Source organism: Aspergillus pseudonomiae (assembly GCF_009193645.1).
Source record: "Aspergillus pseudonomiae strain CBS 119388 unplaced genomic scaffold BDV37scaffold_96, whole genome shotgun sequence".
NCBI classification, from domain to species: domain Eukaryota; kingdom Fungi; phylum Ascomycota; class Eurotiomycetes; order Eurotiales; family Aspergillaceae; genus Aspergillus; species Aspergillus pseudonomiae.
Window position 1 is genome coordinate 99,889 of NW_022476088.1, and position 14,321 is coordinate 114,209.

A 14,321-nucleotide genomic window follows, 5' to 3' on the forward strand; every position below is an offset into this window, starting at 1 on the left:
TGTGAACTGGATTGCAAGTTGGTAAGGTGTGAGATGAGTTTGGTAGGGAGTTTAGCACATGCCTGCATGTCTGTAACCCTATCGCTGCGGCGACATGAATGTGTTCTCGGCATACTCACCCAGGTTATCACCTACATTCACAGGACATATTCTGCTTATACACTGATGTTATCCTAGATTAGTAGTATACTGGGTTAGAGAACTGCCTTAATATATATTGAAACTCTATATTTTCTGTATCCAATCCATGCAAACATCACATCGTAACCAAGGTTGCACAAGTTAAGGTAGTTGGATGCCCATCATTTCCATGCCAACACCACAGACAAGAAGCTTGGTCTCTCCCGACGCCTCGCAAATGAGACCCAGAGATGATATGTCGGCTACGGAGCTGTATCTATCTGCTATCATTTGCACTTGTATTGCGTCCGCTCCGATCTTCTTAGCATCTACCTCGGCGCACCAGATCTTGACCCGATGGTCATTACCGGAAGTAGCAATGACGGCCTGCATTGTTCCCTTGTCCGGACATTGGCGTTGCTTGAGTATCTTGCCTGTTGTGATACATGCTGCATGGGCGTCGGGGATTGTGATTGTGGTAGCATCGCCAGCTTCAGTGCTCGTGAAGTTTGTGTTCAGAATGGAGAGTGTTAGTGCGTTGTCGTCACCGGCAGCAACGACAAGAGAAACTGCATCCGATATATGAGCAAGCTCCAGGCATTTGATACTGTTCGAATGAGCTTGGTATCTGTATTCGCATGAGATGTTCCCCGGCGTAATTGGAAACGTGCCGATGGGCTGTTTCAGGCGAAGAGCCGAAGAGATAGTGTAGTACGGCTCCAAGACCGAGGTTAAGTTCCAGAATGTGAAATATCCATCTGTAGATGCCGTCAGCAAACTCAGGGTAGAGTCGCGCAGTAGGAAGCATGCTTCGGTGAGGCAATTGCTTGTATATGTGCCCTCGGCCAGTAAGGTGAAGTTGCCACCATCGACCGTCGAAGAATAGTGGAATATCTACAAAAGTTTAGCTTGGCAGAAGAGAGAAATGGCCACCAATTCTTTTACCTTCAGCGTGGAGTTAGAATATACTAGGCAGAACAGGAAGCTGCCATCCGAGCTATTCTCATCCACCTGCAACACATCAAAACTGGTCACTCGAAGATCAGAGAACGGATCATCCCTAACTGAGGCTACTGCATTTGTCGCAAGTCCAAACAAGGGAATCGATCGAATCTGCCAAACGATGAATTCTTCGCTCCCGCCACTTGTAAAGAGATAGTTTCCCTTCTTTGACCAGCGAACTTGCTGCAGTCCGACCTGATGCTTTTTCAAGACCCGCAGACACTTAAAGGAGCCCCACAGCTTTTCTTCGTTTGGCTCTGTCGGTGCAAATATACGCACGATAGTATCTTCCGCCCCAGTTGCAAAGAGAGGACCGTCTGCCGTGTGAGCTACATCCATGGCCTTGATCTCTCTTCCATGTGCTCCCGCACGCAAAGTACGGTTAGCATCACCCCGAGTCTGAAGAACATTGAGGTTCTTTTGGAGCCATATAAACATGCCGGACCCAGGCTCATCCGGGTTGGGTTGGAAGGCCCATCTCCGATGCGCACCACCACATAAGCGTCTGACAATTTCAGATTGTGTGGTCTCGTTCCACAGAACGAACTCTTTCCCATGAAACCCATAAAGCATAAGATCCTTGGATTGTCTGTCAATGTAAGCACCCTCTATTTCAATGGTCCGAGTAGCATTGGAGCGATGGATCGTCCGAACTGTAGGCAAGTTTTGTGGATCTTCCTCAGCCTCCACCTCGTGGACACAGTAGACTCCAGATCGACCACAAGTCAAGAAATAATTCAGGGAAGGGCTGTTTTCTCCATAAAGCGATGAAAACGACGATATACAACTGATACCCTCCCGAGAGTGTATCTTACGATTCCAGATGGGTTGCTGAATAGGCATCGTGTTCGCAACGCGATATAAGACAAGGGAACCGTGTGTGTTTCCTAGAGCCACATATCGGTTGCCACAAATCAAGGATGCGCACGTTACTCCAAAACTGTGAGGAAGAGCTAAAGTTATGGTCTCCATTTGCGATACCTCGCCTTCTGATAGTGATATCTTGACTAGACTCAAATGGCCTTGTTCATGGTGGGATGAGATGAAGAACAGGGTCTCATGCGAATCGGAAGCACCACGTTTATAATCAAGGGCAAATAGCACCAATGGCCTTGGGCCACTTTCGACAATTCTGAGCAGTGATCTGGTGTTGTGATTGTAAAGTCGGATTAATCCTTGTGAATTGCCCAAAAGCGCAATGCCACACTGTGGTAGGGAAGTTATAGCACAATAAGATGAGAGATCTTCTTCAAGGAACAGTGTTTCCTTGAGAATGATGCTTTCAGTCGAAGCCTCCGCGCTGATCCAACAGACCTGCACCTCGCCACGTATAGTGGTAGTTAGGAAATGCTCTGGTGTAACAAAGGTGAACGCCCTAACTGATTTATCGACCCTAGATTGAGATATTCCAGGACCAGCCGAGGCAGTAATGCTGTTGTTTCTGTTCGGCAAAACAAGTCCACATTCCGCATCCGCCTCTACCTTGAAACTTTTTACAGCACCATCGGCACCACCAGTATACACCGTTGTATCCTTAGCAGTGCTGCGCATGCATAGGGACCAGATATGCTTTCCGGTATGGTTATGCCAGGAAGAGATTTGGCCTAAACTAAACTTCGGCCTCGGGGATGAAGATGGCTCCCAACTGAGATTCCAGACTATACAAGTTGCATCCTCGCCACGTGAGAGCAGGCTCATACTGGACCGATCTTCAGCTCCTGTTGGCAAGAAATGCACACTCCATATCCGAGCTTTGTGGCCAAAGGCGCTCGCCACACAGGATTCCGAGCCGAGGCCATCGCCAATAGCTGCTCCACCAAAGCCGGTGCTTCGAAGTTCAAAACCATCCGTCGAATAGGCTGAAGGATCGTTAGGGGATGCATCCTCACAGTCTGAGATATCCCATATCCTGACTGTTCTGTCATCGCTACAACTCGCCAGGAGCCGTCCATTGTGGCGACCAGGTAAAGAGGCAATTGCAGGAGATATCCGAACCCCAAAAACAGATCCCTCATGGCCTGTGAAGAAATGATGGATGGAGCCAACAGCACTGGGTCTAAGATGCACACTTTCGTCTAGAAAGCAAGACCAGACTATCACCTCACCAAAGACGGTTCCAGCAGCAATCAGCACGCGCGACGCCGAATATGATATAGTTTCAGCTGAGTAGAGGATAGACTTGACTCCAGCAACGAGCTGCTGAAGATGAATCGATTTTGGATATTTCGGCGAGCCTCCATGCACCACATAAAGCCCAAGGAGACTATTATGGGCAGTCAGCACGTAAGCTCTATCCACTCCATTTATGGAGTCAGGCGCACACCCAGCCAGAATCCAATCTGGTGCTAGATATTCCGCACTGACTGGAGTCAAGGACACCTCAGGGCCTTCAGCAGCCTCACTTCTAGCAAAATACAAGTCGAGGATTCTCAACGATTCACCTCCCCAGGCTAGAAATTGCACGTATGAATTACCTGTTTTCTCGTCTTTCTGATCCAGAACTATGAACCCATGAACGTTGTTTCGTTTGAAGGTCTTTAATTCGGCCAATATTTTGCCACTCCCATCATCAATTAGGCGAGAGTACGGCCCTTGTCCTTGCAAAATAAGTCTTGCATCTCCCAAATTAAGTGCTTTCAGTGCAGTTACAGGGAGGCAGACATCTATGTGCTAAGGGTGGGATTAGCGGTTGCATTGTGCGGTATTGAATATCGATCACCAACCTCGAGCGGTGGATGCATTGAGGCAAGGAACAAGACATTAGTTTGCAAGGCCGTGAGTTTTTGAATGAAATGTTTCCTGATGCTCAAAATTGTACAGCAGCATTTAAATTTCCCCACATGCCTCGATTATCATTTCCAAAATTCCCAGAATTTCTATCGATAGCGAGACGGATTATGTAATGCACTCGCCTTAGGCAACTTTCTAGAAGAGGCATAATAGGGCACGTGATATCGCGGTTCTCGTGTCGACGCAGTGGCGACACGAGCCAAGGGAGTTTACTTATCATTGTCTCACCGGTTAGGCTCTTGACTTTCCTTAGCCCTTGAGACCGCGTATACTGTCTACGGTCTGGTCTATGAGTGTGGCACAAGGCCATGTCGTCGAGGTACTACTATGACGCAACCTTAGATCCGCCATTCCTAAGTCAGCATGGGTGTCCATGGGCTTTGGACCGTTTTGCAACCTTGTGCGCGGCCCATAAAATTAGAGGCACTCAATAAGAAACGCTTAGCGGTTGATGCTTCGATCTGGATATATCAGTTCTTGAAAGCTGTACGTGATAAAGAAGGGAATGCTCTTCGTAACTCTCATGTCGTTGGCTTCTTCCGTCGCATCTGCAAGCTGCTTTACTTCGGAATAAAGCCAGTTTTCGTGTTTGACGGTGGTGCCCCGATTCTTAAAAGACAAACAATAGCTGGCAGGAAGAAGAGACGGGAGGGTCGCAGAGAGGATGCCGTACGAACCGCCGGGAAGCTGCTTGCCGTACAGTTGCAAAGGTCTGCGGAGGAAGAGGCAGCCAGACGCAGAGATGGTGCGCCCAGAGAGCAAGAGGAAGTCCCAGATAATCCGGTATATGTCGAAGATGCTGGTATGACCGAGAAAGAGAAGCACCAAGCTCGGTCATTCAGGAAAAAGGATGCTTACCATCTCCCGGATTTGCATGTCTCACTGGAAGAGATGGGAGCTCCGAACGATCCACGGATTATGTCTCGTGAAGAACTTGAGGAATATGCGAAACAGTTCTACAGAGGTGAAGACATCAACCTATACGATTTCTCCAAGATCGATTTCGACAGCCCATTTTTCATGAGCCTTCCTGCCACGGATCGATATAATATCCTAAATGCCGCGCGACTACGAAGTCGACTGCGCATGGGTTATTCTAAGGAACAGCTGGAAAGCATGTTTCCAGATCGCATGGCCTTCTCAAAATTTCAAATTGAGAGGGTAAAAGAAAGGAATGACCTTACTCAACGTCTGATGAATATAAACGGCATGAATGGTGAAGATGCTTTTTATAATTCGGGCCAGCGGATTGCTGGAGAGCGCGGTAAGGAGTACGTGTTGGTCAAGGATAACGCCGTGGAAGGTGGTTGGGTCCTGGGTGTCGTAGGAAATAAGGATGAAGGGCGGGAGCACAAACCTATCGATGTCGACCAGTATGGCAAGCAAGAAATTCTTCCGGAGAAGGATGAAGATTCGGAAGATGATGGGGGCTTTGAGGATGTGCCCATAGAAGGCCTCAACCGTCTTCCCAAACTTGAGTTCCTTCGGGAAGGCATCTTCGATGCTTCGATCAGACAGCAGGTGCAGGAGAATACCGGGCGAAGGGCCACTCCAGGTCTGCCACAGAGCCATGAAGATGACTCTCTTTTCGTGCAGGAGGATGGACACGAAAGACTACATCACCGCGAACGTCGTGCTATTGACGATATATTTGAGATGGATGGAGAGAATCAAGATGAAGATCTTCAAAAAGCGATAGAAATGTCGTTGAGACCCACGTCTCTTCTAGATCAACATGATAGCGACATGCCAGACATCTCGATCAACCGTAGCAGTGCTCCTCTAGCTCCGCTCAAAGAAACGATACCAAGTTTCAGTCCCGACAGCGATGACGATGGCTTAGACTTTGCAACTGCCCTAGCGCAGTCGAAAAGGGCGAAGAAAGACCCAATCTCGAATAATCCTTTTGATGGGCCTCTTCCTTTTGAGTCTATCAAGCTTGACAAGCCCTTCAAAACGAAAAAGCCCCAATATGAAGAGCTTGATCAGCATGCTGGTGGCTTCGAAAAAGAACCAGCAAAGAAGACAAAAGCTGAACAACCGTTACCACCTTGGTTTTCTGGAGGGAGCTCGACTGCCGAGTTTATTGCCGATACTGATGCAGGTGCTAGCCCATTGGAAACTCATCGGGATAGTACCATAACCCCAGATCATGTTTTTCTGAAAAATCATCAAACCCCAAAAGTCATTGACGTTGATATGCTTCGTAGCACAAATGAGGTGGTTGACTTGGAAGCGAACTCTGAGGAGTGCAAACAGCCTCGGGCTACACAAACGCTGGACAAGACAGAGGCTCCGACAAAGGATACTACGGCTGCATTCCGTGAGATTCCTCCGGCAGCTACTGAAGCAACCGACATCTCCGGACGAGTTTCTATTGCAGAGGCTGCCCATGGACCATTTACTTCCCATGATATAGAGTCTAGTAGGGATGAGCAGGCAGACCTGTTGCGTACTCAACCGTCGCCATCTCCCGAGTTTGAAGATGTTGAACTACACCCAAAAGAGGCGATAACCGATACTGTTGTTCCTGAGATGGAATCACAAAGCCATCGATTTGATGAGCTTGAAGGTATCATCGGGGAAGATGATGGGTTTTCAGATCCAGAAGATGAGGAATTAATGCGACAGCTTGCAGCCGAAGGTGAAGAGCACGTCCGATTCGCGGCTACATTGAACTCTACGTCGCACACCGAGAATACATTTGATTACGAGCAGGAGCTCAAACAACTGCGGTCCCAACAAAGAAAGGATCGCAGGGACGCCGATGAAGTGTCTCAAATCATGATCTCTGAGTGTCAGCAACTCCTAACGCTGTTCGGCCTGCCATACATTACCGCGCCAATGGAGGCTGAGGCTCAATGTGCAGAGCTGGTAGCATTGGGCCTCGTCGACGGCATTATCACTGATGATAGCGATATCTTCTTGTTTGGAGGTACACGCGTCTATAAGAACATGTTCAACCAGGGCAAATTTGTCGAATGCTATCTTACTTCTGATCTGGAGAAAGAATACGCCCTCCATCGAAGGAAACTTATCAGCTTTGCCCATTTACTTGGCAGTGATTATACCGAAGGTATACCCGGCATTGGACCTGTTACAGCGCTGGAAATTCTCACTGAGTTTTCTAGCCTGGAGGAGTTCCGCGATTGGTGGACCCAAGTTCAAATGGGAATGAACTTATCCGACGGGGAGCATGCAGCTTTTTACAAGAAGTTTAGGAAGCAGGCTTCGAAAATCTTCCTGTCACCTTCTTTCCCGAATGGCCAGGTTGATGTGGCATATCTCGAACCCGAAGTCGACTCGGATCCATCTGCCTTCCAATGGGGAGTTCCCGATTTACATGGTCTGCGTAATTTTCTGATGGCGACGATCGGATGGAGTCAGGAACGGACCGATGAGGTCCTGGTGCCAGTTATCCGTGACATGAACCGCAGAGAACAAGAAGGCACGCAGTCTAACATCACGGCTTTTTTCCAGGGGCCGCAAGGGGCCGGTGCTTTTGCACCGCGTGTCCGCAGCGGAGGCCAGAGCCGAATGGAAAAAGCATTCAACCGACTTCGACAAGAAGCCGGGAGCGAGACAGTCCGATCTAAGCAAAGTACCGGAGCTGAGACCAACTCGGTGGAGCATTCGGAAAGCACTGGCTCCTCCCAACCTCCACAAGGGGAGAAAAGTACGGGCACTAAACGGAGTGCACAAACTAAGGATAGTGTGAGTGGTGACGATGTCACCGGGAAGAAACGAAGGACCCGACGAACTATTACAAAGAAGTGACTAAGGCTATCTCGCTCTTAGTTTTCTTTTTTCTTTTCTCTCTTCCTTCCCAGATTGTTATGTAATAGAAGCTCGAATAGACTATACGTAGTTAGATGGCGCACAACCCCACAGTTAGTCATAGCCACATAATATTGCTTTGGAGCCAATAGCTCGGGATGCGATCTGACGACGATCCCTAATGTGGAGATAGTCGATCATTTGACCTGGATCTGGAATTAAAATTAACCTTATATACTAGTCGCATATCACATATCATGCGTGGTGGTACAAATCGTTGCAAGGCGTGTCATGTCGGGTGAAACGCTATGATATGGTTGAATTGGAACAACGATCGATCTCCTTGTTTATGAACCAAAAAAAAAAGATCTTTGAAGGAGGGTCATGGACAAGGTAACCTCAAGTGTGTGATGACATCCTTTTGAGATTTTCGTCTCGTCAACGTTGGAAACAGCAGAAAAAGTTTGTCGGAGACGGGAATCGATGACATCAGTGACATGGAAGGAATGTTTGGGTCGCAATGACGTCGCAGATCACGGCTTAGCTCTTGATGATCATTAAAACAGCTCGAGCAGCTTTGCTCCCAAGCTTATATTCTTCTTTTTCCCCCGCAGATTCCTTCCCCCTGTGTAGAAGACGATCTTCCGCAACAGCTTGTTCATGAGTCCCTAGAAAATCATTCGTCAATTGAGAAAACGCTCGTCAACTGATTGTTCATCACTGCCTAACGTGATCTCCGAATCGGGTTAGCCTCCCAATTAGTCTCGACGTCACCGGCGGTTCTCCTGTTGCAACGTCCAAATCCACTGCTCTCTTTTCATTTGGTTCAAGGGGGAAACGAAGGCAGGAAAAGAGGTTCAACCAGAAAAAACAAAAAAAAAAAAACAAAAGTACCCTCTACCGTTCCCTGGGTCATTTTTCCAAGCTATACGATTTTCGCCATTCCATACCGTCCGCTCACTAAGTCGGTTCGGTTGCAGTTCCTTCCCCTCGTGCTCTCGTCGCCCTTCCGTCGCATCCCGTTGCTTCCACCAGTACACGTCACTCCTGCGCAAAGCGAACCTTCAAAGAAACCACTTCGTCCATTTTCAGACGATTTTTCCCAAACATTTTTTTTTTCGGATTTCTCTATATCCTTTTATCTCGCTCGCTTGCACCTAGCTTTCCATACAAACCGTAGCTATGCATCGCACCTATTCTATGCGCCAATCGCGCATGCCCACCGCATCTCAGATTGAGAATCCGCCTCCGCCGGTGTCCACGACCAAGACAAACCGATGGATTGGGAAAGGCGGCTTCGGTGAGTGTGTTTGGTCTCCTTCGGCTGTCTCGCAGCAGATGAAAGTTTCTCCTTGCGAGCAGCTCCCCCTGCAGCGATTGAAGCTGCTGCGCAAATGGTGCTGACAATGCCTACTGGCCCAGGCCATGCCTTCCGCAAGAATGCCGCCGGCGCATTCGGACCCGATCTTGCAAGAAAGCTCTCCCAGCTCGTGAAGATGGAGAAGAATGTCATGCGTAGCATGGAAATGGTAGCCAAGGAGCGCATGGAGACTGCCGTACGTGGGATATTTTTGCACACGAATCATTAGAATGGTGACTAACATGATCACAGCAACAATTGTCCATCTGGGGTGAAAACTGTGATGAGGATGTGTCCGACGTCACGGACAAGATCGGCGTGTTGCTCTATGAAATTGGAGAGCTGGAAGATCTCTATGTCGACCGTTATGATCAGTACCGTGTCACTATTAAGAGCATTCGCAACATCGAGGCTTCCGTTCAGCCCAGCCGAGACCGTAAGTTGACCTTCATTGCTCAAGTACCATAGCTTAGAGTGATCCTGACGACGAACTATATAGGCAAGCAGAAGATCACCGATGAGATCGCCAAGCTCAAGTACAAGGACCCGAACTCTCCTCGGATCGTTGTTCTCGAGCAAGAGCTCGTTCGCGCAGAAGCCGAGTCCCTCGTGGCCGAGGCTCAGCTTTCCAATATCACTCGCGAGAAGCTCAAGGCAGCTTTCCAGTACCAGTTTGATGCACTCCGGGAACACTGCGAGAAGGTGGCCATCATCGCCGGCTACGGCAAGCACCTTCTGGATCTCGTCGACGACACTCCAGTCACCCCCGGTGAAACTCGCGCCTCGTACGATGGATACGATGCCAGCAAGGCTATCATCCAGGATTGCGAAGCAGCACTCGCCAACTGGGTTACCTCCAAGGCCGCCGTCAAGTCCGACGTGTCACAGCGCACGCGCACCCTATCTCAACGTCGCCGGGAGGCTATCGGCAAGAACCGCGATGGCGTCGACCTTTCTACTCAGGACCAACCCATGACGGGCGATCGGGACTCGTGGGTTGCTGCTGATCAGCACCCAACCTATGTTGAAGACGGTGAGGAAGTCGCCAGCACTGTGGACGGAGAGGCTCGGGGTCGCGAAGAAGAACGCGAGCCTGTTAGCGTCTAATGGGGCTGATTGCCACCATGAACATCAACGTCGGTATATGATATGTTGATGGTTTTTGCCGAGTCCTCGTCTTTTCATCCTTGTGATACTCCGGATTGAAGTCCCGCTTGATGTGATGTTCTCGTTTTGCCGTGATTTCATCTCTGTTCATGTTACCGCCCGTGTGATGTTGACTACACTTAATTCAAACCCTCCAAGGGCACCTACCCGACAAGAAGATTGTATCCAGATGCCCATTTTGGCCGTTGATGCCTCGAGTCCAGCTGATGATGTCATGACCCCCTTACTATTCACGGATGAAGAACAATGTTTATACTGATTGAACAGAAGAACTGAAGGGGGGAAGAAACGCGAGACCGGAGGATTTGTGATACCATGGGTCAGACTGTCGGAGAGGGTTGGGCGTCTTTGTTTACTTGAATAATGTAATACCATACTATCCGCGACAGTATATTCTTATAGTGATTTTTGAATTGGTCATTCGGTTTGTTCAGGATAGGTAGGAATAGTACTTAATTCTTTTCAGGTAAACTTCCTGATACAATGTCTCCTCTACTTCAAGGATCGGAATCGTGATGGCCGTTCAATTCCCGCTTCAACAGTTGTACAGTGTGTACGGAGTCTGGATGTAAAGGGTTGGGACTCCACTTGCCATTAAACCCTCATGATTCCGATTGGTCATTGGCGTCGATCTGTCTCCAAGCAAGTACTAGTACTAAACATTGCGATAGACAGGTAAGAAACATCACCTACTAACTCCATAGTATATCCGAAGTACAGAGAGAGTACACAGCAGATAGACAACAATCCCTAACGCTGAAATAGGGAGAGTCAGAGCTTGACACAACAAAGACCGTCGGGATGAATCGGAAATGCCCATCCCGGAAGTAATTCCAAAGTAGGTACCCACCCATTCCATCCAGACGACTATGTCCCCATAAATTTCCTTCTGGGCCTTGAATAGCCGATGGGCATGATGTCAACGTTGCTTATTCCCCCGGATTCTATACGTTCTGGCTGACCGCTTTTGTTCGGTTGAAGCGTGATCGTCATGCAAAGGGGTGTTGTACGTTGTATTTTTATTTTATGGTCTTGTTTTTATTCTTTACTATTTTTATTATTGTTTTTTGTTTCTATTTCTATTATTATTATTATTATTATTATTATTATTATTATTATCTAGACACCTATGTGTGTATAAGTGTTCAAACCTTGTGGCGGATTATACTTGCCAAAGACCCGTCAGTACTCGTGGGTATCCTAATAGTAGGAATACGGCCAACTCGGGCTTCCGCTCCTTCTACAGGGCATCTCTACTCCCTATGGTACTTCCCAGAGGCTTACAAAGACGACTTGTGAATTATAGTAGACTATAGTACTTTCTTTTGCGATTTGATCAGTCGTTCAATGGTGGAAAGCTGAAACTTGACATGTATGTAGTCACTATTCCAGAGGTAGCAGCCAGTACTCCGTGGTAAGCGCCAAGATAGAACAGCCCTAGAACAAAAAAGAGCACAACAATACCGTCCCTCGCGAAGGGATGTTCAAGAAAGGCTCCCCCTATATATTCTCACGACACAAAAAGCCAGCCGGTCTGGATGTGTCCGTATCTTGGATCCTCTAGGTGCGATTCATATATCCCGTATACTTCTCGCCTGCAATCTATAGGCGGAGCGGGCTTAGGATAAGTTCTGGATGAATGAAAATTGAACGCCACCAGTTGATTCTCAGCGCTAGGACCTATCAGAGGTTTAAGCCGAGCTACTGCGGGCACGGGAGGATCACATGCCGTCAGTCCAACGCGTGACATGGGTTTGCCAAAAAAAATTCAACACCAACAATGACTATATCCCACCCTTATACTCCAGTTGCGGATGACAGGGCGGAGGAGACCCTGACCCTGACCCGTGAAGACACAAGAAAATTGTAGACCACCCCCAACTTGCCTGCAAGATTCACCGAGCATGACTTATAAGAAAAGACAGACATAAAGGCGAACAAGGAAAACAGAAATGAAAAGAACTGAACAGCCTAGAAAACGATACCATATCTCAGGTCGCGCACTCGCACTCGCACACAACGGAAACAAAAATTGATAAAAGGTCATTACATCGTCAAGTGCCTCCATCATAGGACGGATGATTAGCCCAAGCATAGATAGAGGATATGAAGACAGATGCGAAGAGGGAAACTGGAGCCAACGCCCAAAACATGGGCATGTAGGAATGCCAGAAGAGGGGAGGAGAGGAAGAGAGTCAGAAGGAAAAGCTGAAGATAACACAAGGCAACAGGAAAACAAGACTTCTTCGTTTTAGTCTCTAGTAATCGGTGCCCACACCCTTCTTTTTTGGCTGGATATGTTTTTGGCCGTTTCCGCCACTATTGCCTTTTTGATTTAAGGCTGTGCTGTCTTCTGGTGGAGGTGGCATGCGAGTGCTTGTCGCTTCGTGTTTCTCGGTCAAGAGATTCTTCAGCCATCGATTTTCCATCTCCAGTTGGGCCACGCGGGCCTCGAGAGTAGCATTCTTTTCAGTAGTCTCTCGCACTGTGCGTTCTAGCGTCTGTTCACGCTGCTTCTTTTTCATGCGAAACCGGGCGCTAGCCGCGGTGTTCCGCCGCCGCCGGTCTTCTTCGGCAGCACGACGAACATGCTCTTCTTGTGAAAGGGCAGAAGCGAGGTGATCGCCGGGGATCTGCGTGCTGTACTTGGTGTTACCAAGTTGACCGTTCGGGGGTGATATGGATGACGAGACGTCCGAGGGAGTCAGAGCCCCCGGGGCATGACCCAGATCATCAGGTCCATAAGAGATTGGAGGATAGATCGGGTGAGCTGGATATGAGATCATTTGGTCGGGGAGCGAGTAGTTGATGTGCTTATCAGCTGCTAGGAATAGATGTAAGTAACGGGAAGAACAGAATCTAGGGTAGCAACGCTGCAAGCAGAACTCTAGCGAAGGTGATAAGACAGAAAGAAGGAGTACGTGTTATCGCACGAGGGAAGCTCCAAGGGGACATGAGACCCTTGGCGAGGAGCATTAGATGAACTGAGGGAGATGCGCGGTTAAGGGTCCGACAACACCAACGACAAGGTTACCGACGGTGTCATTGGTGTGACGGATTGCGTGCTCGTCCTCCGTGATCAACCAGGCATGCGGGTGCAAATGAGAGCACAACCAAAGGGATATCAGAAGATCGACAAATCAAAGCAAGAAAAGAGAAAACCAGGCAAAACAATAGCGAGATAGATGAAGCAAAACATACATGAGCCCAAAGTTAAACCTCAACTCTATAGGTTGTGGGCGCTATAGTGTATGGAGTGGCCCACGAGCGATAAGAGTTGGAACAGCAAGGCAACAACGACAGCCAAGATTAACAATCGCAAACAAACTAATGGCACAACAAACAAGAAGAAGCTTTTCCCCGGAAAAAGGAAAGGGGGGGATTTTAGATGGAGACGAACGACATCAACTTTGGCAACGATCCGAGTGCGCCTCAGCAATAGCTCTACCATTTCCATCTAATACCGCAAAGGCCACAAAATTGAGACACGAACCAGGGATCGAGAAGATGGCGCAAACAATGCAACGTTGAGAGTCATAAAAGCTCAGACTTACCATGATAGGGATACCCTCTCACATCGATCGGATTCCGTTCATCCTCGATACTATCGTAGGAACTGACGGAAAGGCCGCCCATCCCCTCGGTCTGGTCGTAATCCATACTCAGGTTTTGGAAAGGAGCCAAGCCAGCCGAGTCTGCGTCAAAAGAGTAATGTCTACTCTTTGCCAGGGCAGGATCGTGTCGGGAGAGTAAGAAGTTGAAATTCTCAAGCCTATCGAGGCTTGACGCTGTCTGACGAGCGATGTGCTCATCTGACATATTGGCTGCGCGATGGGTTTTTAGAGGTTTTAGAGCTGCGTCCGTTCTGGTAATGGCCTCGTTTTGGCCCTTGCCTCTTTAATTTAAGTTTCTGGTAATTTTCCCTTTTTTTTCTTTTTCTTCTTCTGAATTACCTCTTGCGCCCACCTAATCTAATTTAAAAAAAAAAAAAAATTCTGCTTCTTCTCGTGGGGGGAGCAGGGAACCAGACTGGAGGGCGATGGCGCCAGAACAAGCTTGAACCAGAGAAGAAAGCCAAACCCCAGATCGGCTCAAAGAGGGGAAA

The 14,321-nt window shown here is 48.3% G+C and overlaps 4 protein-coding genes across 4 annotated transcripts; 2 read left to right on the forward strand and 2 right to left on the reverse strand.

Moving 5' to 3' along the window:
- Positions 1-138: 138 nt before the first annotated feature.
- Positions 139-4,069, reverse strand: BDV37DRAFT_230266 (tRNA (34-2'-O)-methyltransferase regulator RTT10). The gene is made up of 3 exons (XM_032080335.1): positions 3,846-4,069; positions 1,066-3,792; positions 139-1,014 (listed from the first exon to the last, which is right to left on the reverse strand). Exons 1-3 carry the CDS (start codon positions 3,861-3,863, stop codon positions 283-285), a joined length of 3,477 nt encoding a protein of 1,158 aa, XP_031936788.1. The 5' UTR covers positions 3,864-4,069; the 3' UTR covers positions 139-282.
- Positions 3,548-8,303, forward strand: BDV37DRAFT_230404 (ssDNA endodeoxyribonuclease RAD2). Its single transcript, XM_032080337.1, has one exon. The coding sequence runs from the start codon at positions 4,276-4,278 to the stop codon at positions 7,687-7,689; it is 3,414 nt and encodes a 1,137-aa protein (XP_031936789.1). The 5' UTR covers positions 3,548-4,275; the 3' UTR covers positions 7,690-8,303.
- On the forward strand, positions 8,236-10,230 carry BDV37DRAFT_230330 (Eisosome component PIL1/LSP1 family protein). Its single transcript, XM_032080336.1, has 5 exons — positions 8,236-8,579; positions 8,670-8,989; positions 9,112-9,245; positions 9,302-9,485; positions 9,549-10,230. The coding sequence occupies exons 2-5, from the start codon at positions 8,872-8,874 to the stop codon at positions 10,154-10,156; spliced, it is 1,044 nt and encodes a 347-aa protein (XP_031936790.1). The 5' UTR covers positions 8,236-8,579; positions 8,670-8,871; the 3' UTR covers positions 10,157-10,230.
- Positions 10,231-12,474: 2,244 nt separating this feature from the next.
- On the reverse strand, positions 12,475-14,035 carry BDV37DRAFT_287593 (bZIP transcription factor; the record flags this gene model as incomplete). Its single annotated transcript, XM_032088134.1, has 2 exons — positions 12,475-13,040; positions 13,771-14,035. 2 exons carry the CDS (start codon positions 14,033-14,035, stop codon positions 12,475-12,477), a joined length of 831 nt encoding a protein of 276 aa, XP_031936791.1.
- Between the last annotated feature and the right edge of the window lie 286 nt (positions 14,036-14,321).

Coding starts and splice junctions, on each gene's coding strand:
- BDV37DRAFT_230330 (XM_032080336.1), top strand. CDS start 8,872: ATGCATCGCACCTATTCTATGCGCCAATCGCGCATGCCCACCGCATCT. Junction 9,246..9,301: donor AGGAGCGCATGGAGACTGCC/GTACGTGGGATA, acceptor ACATGATCACAG/CAACAATTGTCCATCTGGGG. Junction 9,486..9,548: donor CGTTCAGCCCAGCCGAGACC/GTAAGTTGACCT, acceptor CGAACTATATAG/GCAAGCAGAAGATCACCGAT.
- BDV37DRAFT_230404 (XM_032080337.1), top strand. CDS start 4,276: ATGGGTGTCCATGGGCTTTGGACCGTTTTGCAACCTTGTGCGCGGCCC.
- BDV37DRAFT_230266 (XM_032080335.1), bottom strand. Junction 1,015..1,065: donor ATTCTAACTCCACGCTGAAG/GTAAAAGAATTG, acceptor AAACTTTTGTAG/ATATTCCACTATTCTTCGAC.